Source organism: Hyperolius riggenbachi, chromosome 3, assembly GCF_040937935.1.
Source record: "Hyperolius riggenbachi isolate aHypRig1 chromosome 3, aHypRig1.pri, whole genome shotgun sequence".
Taxonomy (NCBI): domain Eukaryota; kingdom Metazoa; phylum Chordata; class Amphibia; order Anura; family Hyperoliidae; genus Hyperolius; species Hyperolius riggenbachi.
Window position 1 is genome coordinate 147229079 of NC_090648.1, and position 22031 is coordinate 147251109.

The following is a 22031-nucleotide window of genomic DNA, read 5'->3' on the forward strand; positions in this document are numbered from 1 at the left end:
GACATGATCTGCGCATGGAATAAAAAACGTTTTTGAGATAAAATTTAGAAATGTGCTCTTTACAGTAAGAGTGATTCAAATGTGGAATACATTACCACAGGAAGAAGCTGTAGCAAGTTTTATACCTGGGAAGGATTTGTTTTCCCTTTGAATTATGGTTTCCACTAGTCCGTGTACGTCTTGCAGGAGATACGCCGGCACTTGAAGTGAAGTGAGCACGCATTTAGATTGCTTAGCGAGGGATTCGGGTGCATGCTGCAGAAATCTACAGCATGCTGTCCAGAATTGCACCACAGTGCGATGCAGACGGGAACCAGTTGAAAGTACCGTATAAGCAGCCTTTCCCTTCCCGACTCGCCTGCGGGGGAAACGCAGCCAATTCGGATCAAATTCAGGCTGCATTTGGCCCTAGTGGAAAAGGGGCCCTTAGGGCTAATTGTTCCAAGCCTTGTAAGGGTGTTTTTTGCCTTCCTTTGGTTCACCTGAGATATGTGATGGTGCAGGCTATTATTGTACAATATTTTCTGTTGAACTCCATCGATTTTCAACCCAACCACCTATGTTGCTATGTATCTCACATCCCCGAGATTGATTTTTTTTATTTTTTTTACATACCCTTCACTAAATTGGGGAAAAATACTGAATGAAGCCTGTGGTGGGGCTAGAATACATCAGGAGTCTCCAGATGCGGCATGTTGTCTTCAGGGGTCCCTCCCATTCCCCCATGCCTGGTCCTCTTTATCTCCCCAGCCTCTTTGATGTTCATCCGAGTGGTGCAGAGCAATTCTGAACTGCACATGTGCAGTGATCTAGAGCTTGTGGGAAAGCTGTTACTTTTGATGTGTGTGCGCGGTTCGGAACTCGTGCCTGTGCAGTTCTAAACTGCACGGCACCGCTTGGGGGAACTTCCAGAAAAGTATTCGATGGAGAGCTTCATTCAAATACTTAGAGGGACGGAGACCGGTAGGGACACTGAGGACAACGAGCAGTGTCTGGATGTTCAGGAGGAAGTTAACTAGCCAGCCATGGGCTTCATTAACATTTTTTGGGATGTGTGTGTGTGGTGTGTAATACCCTCAGTGCAAATGTAGATCATAAGCATATTGGCTAAAATTTTTAGTTTTTTACTGTCCATTTCTGGCCTTGAAATTCTGGCAGTGGTAGAATGTGGATTAAGCACAGTACAAGGAACTGGTGGAATAATGTTCTATTTGGAGACATGCCCATAAATATAACTAATTGCATAAATCTATATTTTAGGTAAACTGAAAGAATGGACGCTGATTCTTTATGGCACAGCCGATCACCCATACAATCCTTTCCACAACTCAAGATCCAAAGCTCTGGATTTATCTGCAGCTGATCAGGAGCCTCCAAAGTCTGCTCTGTTCCATAGCACCTTGGAATTTGATGAAGAGGACGAGTATTCAGGTACAAGTCTAGGGTATGTCATGCTTGCATGGAATGATCTGAAATGTCATTGGCATAAGCAGAGCCTGGGATGTTGTGTTTAACAAAAAAAAATGTGCTGATGTTTCCTATCTTAGCCGATTTTCCACCATGTAACCAAGTTTGTGTCAGACTGGTTGGACTACAAGAACTTCACACAAATTTCCCATCCATTTTTACAAAGCTTTGGTTACTGTAAAATAGACTAGCTACACATCAGCGTTATTATCTGCAGGATCAGTTTGAGAATACATGACAAGAATTAATTCCACACTGCAGCGTAAGATGATGTTTCTGCCAGCTGCAGGTCCTGGCAAAATTCACCAAATGACCAGAACCTGAGCTTGGTATACGAGCCAGATTCTTGCAGTTAATCTGAAATGTAGGTGTAAAGGAATAAGTGTATATGACTTTGGATACCCAGTAGTCTTAAAGAGGAACTCCAGTGAAAATAATGTAATAAAAAAGTGCTTCATTTTTACAATAATTATGTATAAATGATTTAGTCAGTGTTTGCCCATTGCCTGATTTACATTCTGAAATTTATCACATGGTGACATTTTTACTGTGGGCAGGTGATGTAGCTGCTGCATGTTTTTTTGGCAGGTGGAAACAGCTGTAAACAGTTATTTCCCACAATGCAGCAAGGTTCACAGACAGGAAACTGCCAAGAGTACGTACTCAGAGTTTCTTTGTGGGAGGGGTTTCACCACAATATCAGCCATACAGCGCCCCCTGATGGTCTGTTTGTGAAAAGGAATAGATTTCTCATGTAAAAGGGGGTATCAGCTACTGATTGGGAAATGATTACATGTATCTAGCTTGGATGCGCCCTGCACTGATGTACAACAAGACAAGGCCTCACAACCCTCAGTGGCAAATCTGGGAACTTCTTTCAGCAACCTACCTATGTTTGTCTAAGTTTTGTATTTATATAGGGAGGTGTATTAAGTAGGGCCGGTTTAAGCCCCAATTGGACCCCAGGGCAAAGGTAATCTGGGGCCCCCTTCTGACCCCCATCCCATTTGTCCCCAAAAGTGCTGCAGGCCCTGCCTAGCTGCCAGACCCCTTCACCACCCAGGTCTCACCTGGGACCCCTCTGCACAATTTGTATAATGTTTACATCTCACCTGTTCCGACACTGCCCGTCTCTTTTCAGTGATCCAGTGCATCATGTTAATACACAATAACGTGATGTATCTGAAGAAGATGCATGCAGCAGAGATGGACGGGTGAGTTTTAAACCTTACACAAGGAAGGGCCCCGGGGATAATTGGGAGGGGGCCCAACAGCGCTCAGGGGCCCTGGGGCAATAACCCCTTTTCCCTGACAGATAGTGCCAGCCCTGGTATTAAGCAGTGCTTTAAACAGTCTGACAGTGAGTGATTTGAATTTTCAGAGCTGCGCGCTAACATTCCTACCCCACTTTCGGGCAAAATGTTGGTGAAATCCATTATGAAATGTGTGATAAAAAACACTACAAGTCTATTATTTATGCCCATAGCTGTTCTTCCTACACCAGCTGAAAAAGTTTGGCATGTCTCACGCACTTCTGACACGCTTCTTCTTCGCAACCGAGTCAATCATCTGCTCCTCTATCATCAAAGGGTGGCAAAAACTACAAAGAGTAATAAAAGCGGCAGAGCGGACCATCGGAACCCCCCTCCCACCTTTAGTCCTCCTCTACCACTGGAGACTAAAATCCGGGCAGTCAGGATTGCAAAAGATCACTACCACCTTGGCAACCGCTACCTTAACCTACTCCCATTGGGCTGCCATTTCAGATCTCACTTTATGAGGACTTCCGAACACAGGAACTCTTTCTTCCCCCCAAGCTGGCCTGGCCCCCCTCAACTCAGCCTTCCCCCCCCCCCCCCATCTAGAACTCCCCACTGTGTAATGTAAAATGTAATATGTGCATATCTTATCCCCCTGTGTTATGTATTCCCATGTGTATGCTTCATGATGGTCTGCTGTGCTGTCTGTGCCGACAATTCCTTGTGCGTTTCCCTGTACTTAGTGAATAAATTCTATTCTGATTCTGAATGTCCACTCTTTCAGGCAGAGAAAGAAGAAAGGCAACACAGCATATTTATTTGTGTGCTAGGCACTGTGTAGATACACTTGTCTATCTCATCATGTCACAGATTGCCCAGCAAGCTCATGGTGAACCAGAACTCCTAAGTGTGTGTAGAGGGCTGAAAGAGACCAAAAAGCCTCCCTACTAAAATGCTATGCAAATCAGAAGTTTTCCTTCTTAAAACACAATGTATTTTTGATTATTCAGGTTGGAGTTTTCCCACAATGCATTGCTGCTGAATATGCAAATTATCTCTTTGGGATAACAGATATGATTTGCATATTCAGCAGTGATGCACTGTAGGACACCCTAAATGTTCACTCCAACTTGAATAACCGCAATACCTTCTGTTTTAAGAAGGCAAACTTCTGTTCATCCTGTCACGTCACGTCACTTAAAGAGACACTGAAGCGGAAAAAAAATATGATATAGTGAATTGGTTGTGTACTATGAATAATTACTAGAAGATTAGCAGCAAAGAAAATATTCTCATACTTTTATTTTCAGGTATATAGTGTTTTTTCTAACATTGCATCATTGTAAAATATGTGCAGATTACACAACACTCAGCATTCAAAATGAGTCTTTCAGAGCAGTCTGTGAAGTAATGACCTCTCCTCTAGCAGAGAAAAAGTAAACAGTTCACTTACAGTTAAGATAATAAAAGTCAGATAACAGCCCTCTCCACGACTAACTTAGTCGGAGAGCTTAATGGCTTGTTTGCATAGAGATAACAACTGGAGTTTCTCAACTCTTCCTGTACTGGAAACAATTAGACTGATGTATCTGATCTTAATGTTTTGTTTCTTAGCTGTACTACACATACAAATCATAATATCATAATTTTTTTTTCGCTTCAGTGTCTCTTTAAGCACCCTAGCGGTAATCCCTTGCTACACTCAGGCTAGCCACTGGGAGCTTTATGCAGAGCATAGTGCGCAGCAGGGGTTTTTCCTCACCTCCCGGGGGATCAAGGCGTCAGTAGCTGTTCTGATTTCTGTCGTCCGAGGCTCTGAATCACTCTTGTGAGATCACCGTCATCGATCTCACCAAAGTGTTACAGCGCCACCTGGAGGACAGAGGTAAAATTGCAGCTCTGGAACCCAGGGAGGAGCTGCAGGCATTCTGGCGGCATGATTTTTTTTCATGATTTTAGGGTCTGAAACGTTTTAAAAAGACTCTAAAATCCGGAAATAATCATACCATCAAGGGGGTTAAAATTCCCTTTTAGGATATCTTTATTCATTTGTTTTCAGTTTTTAATTTTTTGGCTCCACAGCTATTGCCATAGACAGGATTGGATCTTTTCACGGGGTTTAATCAGATTTGGAAACTGATGATTACCTGACAGCTGATTAATCAAACTGTCAGGTATGAATAATTAGCCCTCCAAATCTGTCTAGTCATTTGCAAGGATCCAATTCTGCCCAAATGAGTTTCTGCTCCGTGTAGAGCAATAAAATAAAACTGCCTTTTCAAATGTACTGTCTTCGGTGTATTTTAGTATGGCTATACTTAGTTATCACAAGAATTCTGCCTCGGTGAATTTAAACCAAAATCTACATAGGATTGGCAAGTGTAAATTATTTTCTTGGATTTTCAACAAAATTAAAGGTTACGGTGTTTTCATTGAACCAGCCCAGAAATGTTTGCTTGCTTTTGCAGCTTAATTACTTTAGTGCTGCAAGACGCACACCCAAGTGCTTGTCAACTGGTCTTTTTGGTTTTCATTCAGAGAAAATGTTTCTTTCCAAGGTCCATGCCACACAGAGTGCGGAGACCGAGGATGTGACGGGCCCAGCTCAGAGCAGTGCCTCAACTGTGTTCACTACAGCTTGGGCAGTGTCAAGTCTGGCAGGTAAGTTGATGTATATATTGCATGCTGTTTGGCTTCAGAAATAACAAAAGTGATGTGGTCACCAGTTTCTGCAGAGAGAACATAGACATATATGACATTGTTTGCACAGACTATATGGCTTTATTATTATTATTATTTTTGGGGGGGAGGGGAGGGGGGCACAGAACTGCTGCAACTGACGGAGGATGCTGTGCTGTAGACCAATATTTTATCAAATGAAACAGAAATAATGTGAGAGCAGGGCCGCCATCAGAAATTTTGGGGCCCCTCACAAATCATCAGTCCGGGCCCCCCCCCCAAACTGAGAAATGTGCGTAGCCATTACATGTTGGCAGAGCTAGTTGGAGGCTTGCTGTCCACAAATTAATCACGAATAACCACGGTGGATACTCGTGATTCAAGTTAGCTCTAATTGCCTAATTGCCACAGCTGAGCGGCTAGATGCGGCGGGGTTAATTACCCAGAAAGCCGCTCTCCGCCCAGCGTTTCAACGAGGTGCAAGTTTCCGAATGGACGCGTTGCAAGCCTCGATATCGAGCACTTCCTCCTTCAAGCCGGAAGGAGGAAGTGCTCCATCATTTTTTTAGAACCTCCCAGTTTTATTTTCTGTTTAAAAAAACTAAAAAAGTAGGTTTAATGCTATTGTCTCATATGGTAATGATTCAGCTTTTCCCATAGTCTCGCAGTTAGCAATCATGTGACCCCCAACAAGACAAATTCAGCAATCATGAGGCCCCCAACAAGACAAATTCAGCAATCATGAGGCCCCCAACAAGATAAATTCAGCAATCGTGAGACCCCCAACAAGACAAATTCAGCAATCATGAGGCCCCAACAAATCATGAGGTCCCCAACAAATCATGAGGCCCCCAACAAGACAAATTCAGCAATCTTGAGGCAATGAGGCTCCCAACAAATCATGAGGCCCCCAACAAGTAAAAATTCAATCATTAGGCCCCCAACAAGACAAATTCAGCAGACATGAGGCACATAAATAGACAGCATTTCACATAAATAGGCATAATGCCCCCTTATTATGGTAGACACCTCTCACCTGGATTCTGACAGGGACCCCCAGGTTAGGTAGTGAGTGACATGGAGCCCTTTTAGGTAGTGAGTGAGTGACAGGGAGCCCCTTTAGGGAGTGAGTGAGTGACAGGGAGCCCCTTTAGCTAGTGAGCGAGTGACAGGGAGCCCCTTTAGGGAGTGAGTGAGTGACAGGGAGCCCCTTTAGGGAGTGAGTGAGTGACAGGGAGCCCCTTTAGCTAGTGAGTGAGTGACAGGGAGCCCCTTTAGCTAGTGAGTGAGTGACAGGGAGGCCCTTTAGGGAGTGAGTGAGTGAGTGACAGGGAGGCCCTTTAGGGAGTGAGTGAGTGAGTGACAGGGAGCCCCTTCAGCTAGTGAGTGAGTGACAGGGAGCCCCTTTAGCTAGTGAGTGAGTGACAGGGAGCCCCTTTAGCTAGTGAGTGAGTGACAGGGAGCCCCTTTAGGGAGTGAGTGAGTGTGACAGGGGGCCCATTTAGCTAGTGAGTGACAGGGAGCCCCTTTAGCTAGTGAGTGACAGGGAGCCCCTTTAGCTAGTGAGTGAGTGACAGGGAGGCCCTTTAGCTAGTGAGTGAGTGACAGGGAGCCCCTTTAGCTAGTGAGTGAGTGACAGGGAGGCCCTTTAGCTAGTGAGTGAGTGACAGGGAGCCCCTTTAGCTAGTGAGTGAGTGACAGGGAGGCCCTTTAGCTAGTGAGTGAGTGACAGGGAGCCCCTTTAGCTAGTGAGTGAGTGACAGGGAGCCCCTTTAGCTAGTGAGTGAGTGACAGGGAGCCCTTTTAGCTAGTGAGTGAGTGACAGGGAGCCCTTTTAGCTAGTGAGTGAGTGACAGGGAGCCCCTTTAGCTAGTGAGTGAGTGACAGGGAGGCCCTTTAGCTAGTGAGTGAGTGACAGGGAGGCCCTTTAGCGAGTGAGTGAGTGACAGGGAGCCCCTTTAGCTAGTGAGTGAGTGACAGGGAGCCCCTTTAGCGAGTGAGTGAGTGACAGGGAGCCCCTTTAGCTAGTGAGTGAGTGACAGGGAGCCCCTTTAGCTAGTGAGTGAGTGACAGGGAGGCCCTTTAGGGAGTGAGTGAGTGACAGGGAGCCCCTTTAGCTAGTGAGTGAGTGACAGGGAGCCCCTTTAGCTAGTGAGTGAGTGACAGGGAGGCCCTTTAGCTAGGGAGTGAGTGACAGGGAGGCCCTTTAGCTAGTGAGTGAGTGACAGGGAGGCCCCCCCCCAGCCGCCACCGCTGCTTCCCCTACCTTGCCAGGCTGCCAGCAGCATCAGACCTCAAGATCAGCGGCGACCCGACCAGTAAGAGCGGGCGCTGGACGCACCCGCTCTATATGCGGAAGTGACGTCACTTCCGCATATCAGTGCGGGCGCTGGGTCCTAGCGCCCGCACTATTGTCGCCGCCTGATCGGGGTCTGACGCGGCTAGAGGGATGGAGGGAGCAGCGGCCAGGGGAGGTTGAGCGGCGGTCGGGCGGCACCCGCTAGGGCCGCGGCGGGGATGGGGCCCCCCTGCAGGCCCGGGCCCGTGACGGCAGTCACGGATGTCCCCCCCTGATGGCGGGCCTGTGTGAGAGTTCTGAGCAGTTTCCCCTCTTAGTGCTTTGATGGATAGTATAGCAATAAGTGTTTTCAAAGCATGTGAAGCATAAATATTTATCCCACTATGCAGTCTTGAAAGCTATTCATTAATATAATTCAGTCAGAAGGCTCAAAGGTTCAGCTGTGATTGAATGTGTGGTCACAAACAAAACATCAGTTCATCTTAGACTAAAGCAGTGGTTCTCAACCTGGGGTCCGTGGACCCCTGGGGGTACATCAGTACCTGTCAGGGAGTCCCCCAGGGGCCGCGGACAAAATGGCGGAGAACCACTGCAGCACAGTTTAGAATTGAGTATCAGCTGTTGAATCTCCCCGCAGCGCACGCTATGCTCCATTCACAGGCGCTCATGCGGGAGATGTATAGTAACCTAGCTCTCTGATTGGCCCAAATGCTTCCTGTCACAGCAGTGGCTCTGATTGACCGCAATGGTGGTGCGGACGGGTGCACGCGCTGCTGTGACAGGAAGCATTTGGGCCAATCAGAGAGCTAGGCTACTACACATCTCCCGCATAAGCGCCTGTGAATGGAGCATAGCATGTGCTACGGGGAGATTTAACAGCTGATATTCAATTCTAAACTGTGCTGCAGCACATATACAGTATGTATGTATACAATACATAGGAAATATAGTCTTTCTAGGTGGGGGGGGGTGTGGTTGAGCATTTTCCAGTAGCCAGGAATAGAGGAGCAGGCCACGTGAAGGGGGAGGGGAAGGCAAAGGAGGTGGCGAAGGCTCTTCCGTCCAGCACCATTTGCAGATTGTTGCTGCATGTGGCTGGAGGTGTGAGAAGGAGCTCTCACTGTGTATCACTGTCAAAAATTCTAATCCGAAAAGCTTTTATTAAAGTTTTTATTAGGAGGAGGAGGGGTAGTAGTAGTGTGAAGTGGATAGGTAGGCAGGTGGTGGACAAAAAAACTGTTCTATTTTTTTCAATTCTTTTTCCTTGCTGAGGCCCATAGATTTTCATTGTGTGTGATGTTATACTGCGTGACTAGTGCAAGGCAATCGTACTGGACACAGTCCCTGCCTATCTCATTTGTTAACCAGAGACTACCTGTAGTTTGCTAGTATTTGGCTCCACCCACATCATGGCATGGCCTTACCCACTTTTTTCGCCGTGGCGCCTTATTCGGTAAGGGGTACATTTGCTCAGGGATGACCCACAAAATGTTACATGTGCTGAAAAGGTTGAGAACCACTGGTCTAAAGCATTAAACAACCTCATACAATTAACAGCTAATGCCATCTGATTGCTTTTCAAGGGTTAAAACTCATGCTTTACACATTATTTAAGCTACTTATTGATGAGCCTGCCTTTGCCAAGCAGAATAATCAGATTGAGCTGGAAATGTATACACTGTATAAACAAGGCAGAAATGTTTCTGCTGTATTGGGGGTGGGGGTGTAGAGAACTTTTTCTTTAGTTGCCTACTAATTACTTCTCTAGAAGAACATCCGATAATTTATCCTGCAGCTGGCAATATCATCTATTAGCTTCAATGAGATGCAAGCATGCATTTAAGACATCAGAGCAATCTTTTTTTTTTTATAAAGGTTTTTTTTTGTACTCCCGAGTATCTGAGGAGTGTGTGTGTGTGTGTGTGTGTGTGTGTCTGTGTGTGTCTGTGTCTGTGTGTGTGTGTGTGTGTGTGTGTGTGTGTGTGTCTGTGTGTGTGTGTCTGTGTCTGTGTCTGTGTGTGTGTGTGTGTGTGTGTGTGTGTGTGTGTGTGTGTGTGTGTGTGTGTGTGTGTGTACATACAGCTTTTACTTCTATCTGTTGTCTTTATTGCAGGAAGTGTGTGAGTAGCTGTCCATCAGGGTTCATGGCGGATGTGGCTGGCAGAAGGTGCAGGAGGTGCCACAGAGGATGCGAGTCTTGCTTTGGACGAAGCCAGAACCAATGCACTTCCTGTAAGAGAGGATTCTACCTTCAGCCAGAGAGCAGTTCCTGTACAACAACGTGTTCAGGAGGAACATACTCCGATGAAAGTAAGCATGTACAGCCTTAGATGTGCTTTCTCATATCATCTTCTGGTATGTCACTGTTTGCTTCTGTCCACTGGGCCTTCTTGTGGCTCATACTATTACAGCGAAGTCCCCGTTTTCTTGAACTCAGGCAATAGAAGTGTCAACTAACCGGCATGCCTGAGTAGGATAACGGGGCTGAGCTTGTGGTGGTTGTGGGGTGGTTTAAGAGCAGGAACTACTTGCAGATCGCCCAGCCTTCAATGCATCCTGTACCTCCCAGCAGCTATCTAGCGTGTCGCGTGACTTAAAGCAGGTCAGTTGATATGACGAGAGTAGTACACAGAGAACGCGGAAAGCCGCTGGGAGCTGCAGGATGTGTAGAAGACAGCGCCTGGATAATCTCTGAGTAGTTCCTGCTGCTCCGGGGGGGGTGGGAGAGGGCATTAAGTAGTGCTTTTAACGCCGTCGGTTAAGGCAACCGGCAAGCACGTGTATCAGATATCAGGGAATCCCCACTTGTGCTGAATGCTGTGGGGGTCTTACTGTACCATACATATATTACTACCTTTAATTGCTTTTTAGCCCATGTAAAAGTAATATAGACACCGTTGGTCCTTTATACAGTAGCTCCTCAGATAATGTGTATTACATGTTTGTTAGTCTTAGAAACTAAGCACATTTTATGCATTAAGTTTCTAGTGCAATTTAATTACATTACAATTAGTTAGTTTACATTTAACTACATGGTAAGTTATGCTGGGAATACACTGTTCATTTTTGAGCCCGATAGATGGCTCGATAGATAATTTCCGATATGTCCGATCTCCCGCTCGATCGTTTCACTGCTCGATTTGTGATAGAAATGAATGGAAAAAGATGAGAAAAATAAGCGGAAGAGAATCGACTGCAGAATCGAGCGGCAAAAACAATCAAGCGCAGAATCGAGCAGCAGGAACGAACCGTGCAGGGGCGTAGCAATAGGGGGTGCAGAGGTAGCGACCGCATCAGGGCCCTTGGGCTAGAGTGGCCCGTAGGGCTCTCCCTCAACTACAGCATTAGCTCTCTATTGGTCATGTGCTCATAATAATCTCTTCTATAGATACTTTGAATAGTGGTAATCATTAACAAACTGCTCCCCATCCCCTTCTTGCACCTCTGACACTGTAGTTGCCATTGGCATGTTTTGGTGCGCCATATCAATTGTTATGTATAGAGTTCTTGGGGGGCCCCATTGTAAAACTTGCATCGGGGCCCACAGCTCCTTAGCTACGCCACTGGAACCGTGTCTGCCCAGCATTATTATGTTAATGTTGGTAGTCTTAATAAAGCAATGTACCAATAAGTAGCACTTTTTTTCCACTATTAAAATGTGTGTTGTATTGAAAGTAATTCTGTTCCTTGAATAAACAGCAGTTCTGGTCACATAAGGACTGGGTAGATTGGCTTTTAAATGTTTTATTTTGCATACCGTTTTGAAGATTTTTTTGACATTTTTTTCAATTTTTAACAGATTATAGGGCAGTACAAACCTGCATTTGTATTTGTTTTTAATAAATTTAGATTTTTGGTATATTTTCTAAATTTAATACTTTGTTTTTCATGCATTTGAGGTGCTTAGCTGAGTGTATTGAATTTAATAGCCCTATTTAGATGCAGGCTTCATTTTGTGTTTCTGCCTTGCTTAAGTAGTGGAATAATAGAAAAGTTTTTAAAATCTGCAGAAATATCTTCATTGTTGCACTAGCAGTACTGTCATGTGACCCACACTGCTGCTTATATTTGTACAGTGGAGTACCAGGTTCCCTTCTGTTCTCTGGGGAGCATACCATCCAAACCACCTAACTTGCACAAATGTGGACATGTGTGAGCAGACTTTTATTTACTGATTTCCCCCCAAATGTATAGCTAATTGTATAATTAGCCATCACTGTACTTGGATAATGAATTGTACCTATTCTGTTCTAAACAGTTCTGTATTCATTAAGGTCTCAGGCGATGCCTCAAATGCCACCAGAACTGCAAGAAATGTCTTGGCTACCCTGATAAATGTGTTGTCTGCAGAGAAGGCTACAGGTACGGTAATGATCTTAGTTATTTTCACCATCAATAATTAAGAATCTGTAATTGCTGATAGTACAGGAGTTTATCCAGCTGTTTGCTATGACCATTCAGTGACTGTATAGTTAAAAATTGTTCTAGCTAGTTGCTATTGCTAGCAGCGTGAGAGTCAGAATGACCCCTTTGGCCAATCCCCACATCGCCATTGGTTTATATTTTTGCACATTTTCGTGAGTAGCAATAAGCAGTAGTTTGCTGGATGCCTGGGGCTGGAGGGTTGACCAGGTTTTGAAGAGCAGCATGAGATGAATGGAATTTCTAGACAAACACCTAATGATGAAAGCTGTCAGGTTTGATATAGCTGCATGCAATATGTAATAAAGATATTCTAGTTTTCTCCTCTGGGGATGAGGTCGGGAGTTCACCATTACGTACACTAATCATCTGCCAAGTAGATTTTGTAATTAATGAGGTGATATTTAAATCCAGCAAAACATGGGCTGGTGTCCTCTGACCGTATTCAGAAATGAGGTTCCATCTTTATCCAGCAGGACGTGTGCTGTCAGCGGTCTGTCATTTCTTGCCTTGTACCCTCTAATTACCACACCTGAGCCCCATGAACTTCTCTGGCTTAATTTAGCAGTGGAGAGACTTTATGAGAAGGCTGGCTGGAGAGCTGCTCACTATGTTGTCATAGCAGAGATGTCTCCCTCTTCTGGTCCATCCATAGTCTGTGAGAAGAAAGTGTTTTATAGAGGCTAGACGTGCTTATGTTGAAATGAACACATTTAGCATGAGCAAATATTTCCAGTTCTAAATAAACAGGTAATGGGTAATAGGTTTGAATGGGTTAGCATGCTGCTGTTGGTGTAGGAAGCGTGCAGGCTGATGTTTTACAGGCTAATTCTTTTGATCTTCTTCATATTGCAGGGACATATTCATTCCCGTAGTCTTTCTGTTGCTGGAATAAACATCACAGGCAAGGAAGGTCCTGAGGGAGAGGTCTCCTCAGCACAGCTGCTAACTCTGTACTGCTTGCTGCAGTGACAAACCCTCTTCCACAACCTCGTCTTGGTAGCCTCACTGCTGTTGTGTTCGGAACGTCGTCCCAAACTCGCCCAAACACCACACTTCAGCAAGTACCAACACTTAACCTGCAGACGGGGTCAGAAGGAGTTCACTTACTTGCACCTCACGGTGCACTTCATGTGACTGATACTCTCTCCTTTGGGCTTTGGGAAGGAGAACGTATGGTGTCATGTGAATATGTCCCATGTAGCACAAGTAAATTAACTCCCACCTCCCCCTCCCCTCACCCTTTCTGTAGCATTGGATCAGCTAATTTTGGTGCAACCCTGTGCCAATCGTTTGGGCACCGCCATAGGCCATGATGAGAATTATGGCCATAGCGGTGTTCAGTGACTAATTTGGGCGCCGGCAATTCTTGGAGCTCAAATTAGAAAAAAAAGAGGTAATTCGTCCACCAACAATAGCCGGTGCACGAATTACATGTGCCCCCTTCCCGAGTTGCGACTTCTCAGAGGGGGAGTAGTATTTCACAAGGCCCTGAATTTCAGCAAGAGCAGGGTGAGCCCTCTTTCAGCTTTACCCTGCACCTAAATTTGCCCACTGCCATTTTAAATGTACGCCACAGATTCAGTGCTGAATAGTGCTGAAGTTCCAAATTTCTGAATTCGAAACCACAAGACTATCCCTTCCCCTCCCATTTGTAAGCCACAGTGGTGACTGTTTCAACCTACATATGAGAACAAATAGCACTTACATGTTTGGTTAATTATACACCTGTCAATAATCCTATAAAATCCCTGCAGTTTATATTGAAGATACAGTATAGACACCAAATATTGAGTTGGTTTAAATCCTTCTTCTGTTATCTCATATTGTAATTTGTCAATGCGTTAGAATAAACCTTTTATAATTTATATTTGTGAGAGCATCCTTGCTTTACAGCACTTCTCACTCACACCTGCCTAAACCCTTTGCATACCCCAGCACTGTATGTATGTATGTATTGTTCAATAGTTGTAACTGTTGGAAGCGACAGCGAGCTTATTGATTGCTGCATATTCTGGCATATGTAGTAAAAAAATATACATGTTTTTAAAGTGGTCTAGATACGCTTAGTTGAGATTATTTTGATAGGACTTTGTTGATGTGTAAAACAGATGCCAAGAATATGGGAGAATTATACTTGCCTGTCTGTTCAGAAGAGAATGAAGCTGCTGTATATTTGACTGTGACCTTCTGCAGGTTCATCTAGTCTCTTCTGCTGTACTGCCTTTACTAGTCTCCTCCATTGCTTGCTTCTGGGCTCTTGTGCTGGATCTCTGTATGGAACAATTGTCACAGTGCATAAGAATGGCTTTGCTCCACATTCATTCATTTGAACATGTACTGTACATGCTGTTTTAAAATGTCAATCTGTTTAATGTCTGACAGTATGAATCGAGACTCGATCCCTCAGACAACAGTTCAGAGCAGAGTTCTATACAGATCCATCACTAGCCTTATGGCTGAAAATAAAGTTATATAGGACAATTGTATGTGTAGCAGTAATAGCAAATAGAACATCCTACAGTCTTTTATACCTTATTTCAATCAAAGGTGACCCTGAAGTTGGAAACTGAAAGTTAAATACTCGCCTATTCAGAGGGAAGGCTCTCATACAGCCATCCTGGTCCTCTCTGAGTCCCCATTTGAAACTATTGGACCTTCAGGTTGATCATCTCTTTGGGACTCTTTGTGAAGGCTTCGGAAGTACTCGTATCCCCAAGTGCTATCAAACATAAGCAGCTACACACACACACACACAATAAGTAAGCGGGTGGATGCTTGCGCATGCGCATAGTATGGAGACACTAGTCGTCGGGAGCACTCCGGGACGCATGACACATGTGCTTATGAAGGCTGTTGAGTCTTGAAGGCATGAGATGTGAATGGAGCACAGCGAGGGAACAAGGAGACAAAGAGGACTGGGAAGGCTCTACAGGATCCAGAGCCTTCTCCTTCGAAATAGGGGAGTATTTAACTTCTTGTTTACATATCACTTTCGGTTTGCTTTAAGGGATTACATTTTAACTCTGGAGCCTGTACAACAGCCCTTAAGTTTGATTTAAAATCTGGTTCATTCAGCTGCTGTCAATCAAAAAGAAATAATGAACAATTAAACTTTTTAGCACTCTTTTGCTATCGGCAGTGTTTGCTCAGCCATATAAAACTAGTTTGGTTCTGTTTACTCTTTGGGAGACCAGGCTGCTTTATTTGCATGCAGATAATACTGCTCTCTTTGAACGCAGAACAATAAATAGTTGACAGAGGAAGGTTGTAAGGAGGCTGAGTACTACATGTACCCATGTTTATCTCATCACTTGACTGTTCCTAAAACAATGCTTTCCTATTAACAGAATGTATTAATATTACACATTTCTCTTGCAGTCTCTCCGGATCGTCTTGTGTGCCTGAATGTGGAGGAGGGACTTTCTACAACACAGCTTTCACGAAATGTGATAAGTGCCACCCAACATGTCAAGCATGTGTAGGTAAATACTGCTCCCTAATTCCCAGTCATGTCCTTGGAATTCACCGGACAGTTCAGTACTTGTTCAATTCAGTCTTTGAGATTACCTGTTTATTTTGAAAATCAAGTTGATCCTTCCAAAAGTTGGACTTGCATACCTGTAATATGGTAGTTCTCGAGGCAGGCAAAAAGGGCATCGGACATTTCGGCGCCGCCATAGGCTGTAATGTGTATTACGGCTATAGCTGCACTCATAGGGTAATTTGGGCGCTGGCAAAAGACCAAATCACAGAAAAAATAAATTCAGCTGGCAATAGCTGGCAGCTGTATTGCATCTTTCCCCTGAGTCCATGGCGGCCTGGAGGTAATTAGTAATTAACGCTGCGGTGAAATTGCAGCTCACACAGTGTATACATGATCATTACAAACAGCTAATCAAGGATGGGTGCTGACTGCATGGCATAATCCACATACCCATTTCGTAGGGGACAGGGATCCCGTAATGGTGTTGTTGTGCAGTTAGTATCAGGCAAACTCCTCCTCCAAAGCTGGTGCAGTGTGGACAGACGCCTCTGCCGCGCTGCCAGGGCGGTATCAAGCTGACTCCATTCTCAGAGTGTTTATATGAATAATGAAATACATTTATATTCAGTTCAGAGGATTATTCTGTTAAGTTGATTTAAGCTAAAATACCCCTGTACCTCATTATCAAGTGAGAGCCGTTCCACTATGGACTCGCTGTATGTAAACTCTTGAATGATTTGAGTAGATTGGATTTGGTACATTTTTGATTAGATCTGAAAGCCATTAGTATTATAGTTTGTTAACTGTAATCACATCGGTACCGGTCTTCCTTTGAAAAGAATTACAAGCCAATGCCTCTATCATTGACCCAAGTTTGTGCACATCAGTGACTGTTTTGCGGACTCTAACTCCTATACCTGTAAGAAATTCATGGAAACACAGGAGTAACATGCTAACTCCATGCAGATACTGTCAGTAGAGGCATTTTAACTAGTGCTGCATGAGATCAGAAGTACATAGGTACTCTGCTTCATGTACATGCTTCATAGTAGTTACCGATGTGTAGGTTGGAGGTGGCCGGCCAGTGATGTATGTCCCAATAAGGTTACGATACTTCTTCCTGATGAAGTAATGTCTAAGTCCTCTATCTGATATTACCACAGGTGAGTCCTCTGCAGCTAAAAATCCTGTATTAATAATGTGGTCTAAAGCTGCCTAGCAGGATGTTTAGACTGCAAGAGGAAAAGTACAGACAGCTCTCAGATGTCAGTCTGCAGCTCCTAAAGGCTACGTTGCAGCAAATGAGCAGTACGTTGGCTAACTGACTGCGGTCTGTAAAAAGGATTTGACAACGGCCAATGAAAGACCTCCTACACAGATAAAAACAAGCTCTATCACTGTGACTACACAGAACCAATAAATCATTGGTACATAGAGTCACAATGTTTTTTTATAAGACCATAGTATTTCAACTATGAACTTGGAATTTTTTATAATCATGTAATTATTAAACTGTTGGCGGGATTTATAGCAGTTTCTCAATTATACGGACCTGCTTCTGTGGAGTTAATTGGCAAGTTCATTATTGATGTAAGTAAATATTTTGCTCTTGTGTTGTTTTCCCTGCTTGTATTTTGTTAGTGAGTCTGTTCCTCACACTCCAGGCAGAGGTCCGCTTGTCCGCTCTGTGGCTTTGCCACACGCACACAGCTTGAGGAGTGTATGGGTGGCCCACTGCACAGTGACGTTACTACAGCTTGGAAAAGGAGAAAGTTGTTCTTCGAGTTTACTGCATTACAGCTGGAGGACAGTGTGAATGCAATGCTTTAGCTTATTTATATTAGAACCACAGGCTTCTTTTCAGACAAGAGAATCCTTGATGCCTTGCACATACCGTATTCTTCATGGCTTTGGCAAAGCTATGACCTCACGTATGGGAGGTTTGCAGCTGTGTCCATCATACAGCCTTCTGAGACTAATTCAAATGTGTTTTGTGACCAGAGGTGTTTTTAAAGGTTATTCCACCCAAAACCAATGTTTCACTTTATCACAGATAAGGACAGTTGAATCATTTTCCCATAGATTCCGGCCTTTAACAGCTGGTGATGGGGAGGTTCCTGTCAGGAATTCCTGGGCCGTAGTACATGTTGTGGCCTTTGTATCATGGTCCCTCCCTTCCGTCTACTTTACATTATAGGGAACGAAAGCTGGACTGCTGGGAACGCCCCCAAATTTCCAAGGTCTGGTTTGAAGTCCCCAAAAAAGAGAAGTGGCTAGTGCCTGACTCAGTGGTCCATACTTTATAATTAAGGCAATACTTTTGAAGGGAACAACTTACCCAATACTGTAAACTTAATCAGTACATTAGTTCACATTCCTTTATGTTTAAGGTGTTGAAAAGGGGTGTTGTCCTTCTCCAGCTATAAGTAGTTGGCTTGACTGCATATGAAGAGTACAAATCTTTTTTTCTAAAATGGAACTCACCTTCAGCCTGACTCCATAAAGTACAAGAAAAAAAATTATGGTGGGGAGGGAGGAGGGGGGGGGGGGGGTGGAGAGAATTAACTCACTTCTGGTGTAGTATGTCTAGGTTAATGCAATAAATAAATGTAGTAGATACTGGTTCACAGTTTCTTTGATGTATAAGTGCTTCAGAAAATAGGACTGTCTCTGACCCAAGTTGGGTCGGAGAGCTCAGAGAAGCTCTTTAGGATAGATAACTGATGTTTTTTTAACTCTTCCTGTACTGGAAACCATATGAGACTCTGTTCTATGCTACTAATGTTCTATTTCTTATCTGTACTACACATACAATTCATTATATCATAAGTTTATTTTCACTTCAGATTCCCTTTAAGTCCTAGCAGATCTAACATAGTTCTGCAATAAAAGGAAGGTCCAAGGAATTTAAAAATAAAAAATCCACTTACCTGAAGCTTCTTCCATCCCCTGGCATCTGTCCTGTGCCCTCGGCGCAGCTCCAGTGGCTCCCAGTCCCCTCCGGTGGAGAAGCCGACCTCGCAAGGTCGGCTTTAGCGTCGGCTACCTCAGCACTCCAGCGTGTGGTTCACTGGTCACGCTGACTCCTTCCTGTCAATTACGAACATCAAAAAGAATGGAGATGCTACGCTTAGCTCTACACAGGCACTTGGCAGAAAAAGAAGAGGGACACTATAGCCTCAGTACTGTTTACAGAAAATACTGTGATTCTGTAATTAAAGGTGAAGACTGTATCTCCTAGGAGGAAACCATCATTTTAGCAATACCATTTTACACCCTCTCGTCCCCCCACCCCCAAATCTTTGACAATGGTTTGGTCTAGTCTTCCACAATTGAAGCCAACCTCCTGAAATACTGTAGGGCTATGCTTCAATCGATACATTCTACCTTGGAAGTGGTTTAACAGTCTTCTGTCTTTCAGGAATTGGAAAGGATCAGTGTACTCAGTGTGCCAAAGACTATCACCTGCACGACTGGCGCTGTGTGCCAACCTGTAGCCCAGGATTTTATTCTGAAGAGGTTCCTGGGTTGCCACACAAAATCTGCAGGAGGTATGTTTTGCCGACCTCTACATGAACTTAGATGAGATAGTTGATGGCCTTCTTAGAACAGTGTTCAGACAGTATGGTTAGTGCTTACGGTATGTCAACTTCTGAATTTCAGGTGTGAAGATAACTGTCTGATATGTGAAGCCACAGGCAAGAATTGTATTCGCTGCAAAGAAGGCTACAGTTTGCTCAGTGGGTCATGTGTTACGAATCATACATGTAGCAATGGTGAGTATCTGAGACATTGACATGAATGTCCAGTAGGGCTGTGCTAAGAAGGAGTCATGACTAGGGATGGTCAATAATATTCAGTAGTAATTCCAACTGATGCATAATTATCCCTTTATTTATTTATTTATTTATTTATTTTGGGGGGGACGACACACAACTAATGGCTGTTCCCTATGGTTTCCAAGCTTTGTGGTCTTCTGCGAGGGGGAGGGTTGAGTTTCCATTTACTGCCTCTCCCAAATAGACATGGGAAGGGGTCACAGCTGAAATGCAATTCAGCCTGTCTCATATCGGGGTTCATGTAAGGTGATGCAGACACTGGGGGAGACATACATTAAACATAAGGCTGTTGCACAATGCTTCTAAGTGTCCTCATATTGCTTTCTCTTGTGCCTGGGTATGGTTGCACATGCCCCCACTGTGCTCCCGTTCTTGGAAGCATTCTGCGCCTGTGCAGTACTACTGTGCAGGAGCAGAACGCTGCCAGCTGCGAGCGCGCAACACATGGTGCACACTCGTTCAAGCCGTGCATGTGCCGAAGTATGGGGAAGGCCAGATTACTGGGGAGGATAGCAAGTGAACAGAGTGGCCAGAGAGGACAGCAAGGGAGCCCCAGGTAAGTATATAAACACCTGATGGCCAGCTCAGGTACACTTACTTTAAGATAGTAATGTGATTTGGTATTTCTGATCTGTAAAGAAATTCATGCACCTCTTATTCCATGTAATGACTCATTCTTTTCTTCTTTGTCTGGCTCAGCGGACGAGATGTTCTGTGAGATGGTAAAGTCCGGTAAGCTGTGCGAGCGGAAGCTATTCATCCAGTTTTGTTGCCGGACTTGTATGCTAGCAGGCTGATCCCACGTTCCTAGGAGTGTCTTCTGCTTTTTATCATAGAAGAGACTGCTACCGGTGGAGTCCAGCACACCCACTTCTGGCAGTGGTGCTAAATTGATGGCATTATATCATTTCATGCCAAAACTGACAATGTATGGGTTTAAAGGATTTATGTGACATAACCCATGATGTACTGCATTGCTAGACCTACTAATGGCCCTGGAACAAAAGGATTTGAATGCTGCCTTCTGGATGCAATTTCCATCTCTACAGCGCAAGAGCTTGCATTTCTTCCCATATGTCTAAATGCCTGCCGGTGCCCACAAACTCCTCCTCTGGTGCAGTCACTGTGGTGGGCATACACGTAAGAGCTGGTTGGTAATACTGGTATCCCATGAATGAGCCTACCCTTGTGAAAGCAAAACTTGCAATCCAAAACATCATAAAAAGAATTTGGAATGTCATTCGAAATCTGACATGCAAAAGGCCTTTATGATTAACGTCACTTGATGTGTCAGTGAGTGTGTATTATTTTCAGAGGTGGTATAAATGGCATAAGATCCGTTATTCCTAGGAACAGACAGACATGTTAAATGTCATTATATATTAGACCCATTGATCTCCCCCACCAATCCACAACATTGCACAAGTATTCATCACAGAGGGTGTTGGGTTAGAAATGAAATTTCTACAGTGCACGTTTTCATGTGTGTAATGCAGATTATATATCACTATTGTGGTGTTTAAAAGACATTCACCTTAAAGATATTGGACCACATCTGGCTAACCAGTAATCAACAGGTAAAATTAAGGGGAAGCTGCTAATACTGATCAGGTTTTGAAAATAATACATCAAATATAAGGTGGTAGAGCAACATATTTAAAGAATATTTTCACATTTGTGTATTTTGCATTAGCTCATCTTTACAGTTACACCACCATATATATGATTTAATAAGTCATGGAGCACTGCAACGGTCACACCCTATAGACAGGGCAGGGTTGCATTTAGCAGTCATGAAGCCCTTGAGTAACAAAGTTGCATTCATCCCCTTCTCCTCAGTCTGCGGACAGTGTGAGGAAACATAGGCCTCAATTCACTAAGCTTATCTCCTGTCTTTAATAACGTTTCTAGAGTGATCACCATGGTGACAAGGCATGTAGTATTCAGGAAACATTTTAACTCAGGCAAACCTAAAGTTAACTCTTCAATCCTTAAAATAACTCCAGAGTTAAAGACAGGCTGTTTATTAGCTGCGTGTGAAAATAACTACAGAGGAGGTAAATTAACTACAGAGTGTAATGATCGCTGCTGCAGCAGCTATTACTGGAAGTAGTAGTGCTGCAGCTCAGGCAGTTCTGATCTATTTCCATGCAAGTTGCATAGCTTTGTCTGTCTTTCCCTGCTGTCAGCTTGTGACTGATTATCATTCACCTGTGTGGGAATCTGCATGTCTGCTCCCATTGGATGACCTCAGTATAAAGATCTGCTTCCTGCAGGGTTTCCTTGGGTTTTCATAGCTTCAGCTTAAGCCTGCCTTGCTGTCGCTTTAGCCCCCGATCGTGTTTCTTGTTATAAAGATACTTTGCTGGTCTTTGCATCATATATTGGTTCATTGCCAATATATATGCATACCAGCACGTTTATTATTTTCCTTGTATTTGTGTTACGTTAATACATCAGTGTCGCTGATGTATACGTACACGAACTGTTTATATCCTGTGTGCAGTTAGTCAGCTTTCCAGCACGTTTTGGTAGGTTGCGCGTACCGTGACCACCCGTGCTGAGGTAGTTACCCTGCT

At 44.1% G+C, this 22031-nt stretch overlaps 1 protein-coding gene across 2 annotated transcripts in view; it reads left to right on the forward strand.

The window, feature by feature from the left end:
* PCSK6 (proprotein convertase subtilisin/kexin type 6) overlaps positions 1-21340 on the forward strand; it is a 205996-nt gene extending 184656 nt beyond the window's left edge. The window contains exons 14-21 of one of the 2 annotated variants that reach the window (XM_068275084.1): positions 1261-1431; positions 5285-5387; positions 9818-10014; positions 11979-12066; positions 15508-15611; positions 19035-19164; positions 19277-19389; positions 20152-21340. In XM_068275084.1, coding sequence (XP_068131185.1) covers positions 1261-1431; positions 5285-5387; positions 9818-10014; positions 11979-12066; positions 15508-15611; positions 19035-19164; positions 19277-19389; positions 20152-20249 — 1004 coding nt within the window. In that variant the 3' untranslated portion in view covers positions 20250-21340. Of the gene's footprint in view, positions 1-1260; positions 1445-5284; positions 5388-9817; positions 10015-11978; positions 12067-15507; positions 15612-19034; positions 19165-19276; positions 19390-20151 lie in introns of those variants that run through there. The other variant, XR_011030241.1, reaches the window with a different exon arrangement.
* Positions 21341-22031: the final 691 nt, after the last annotated feature.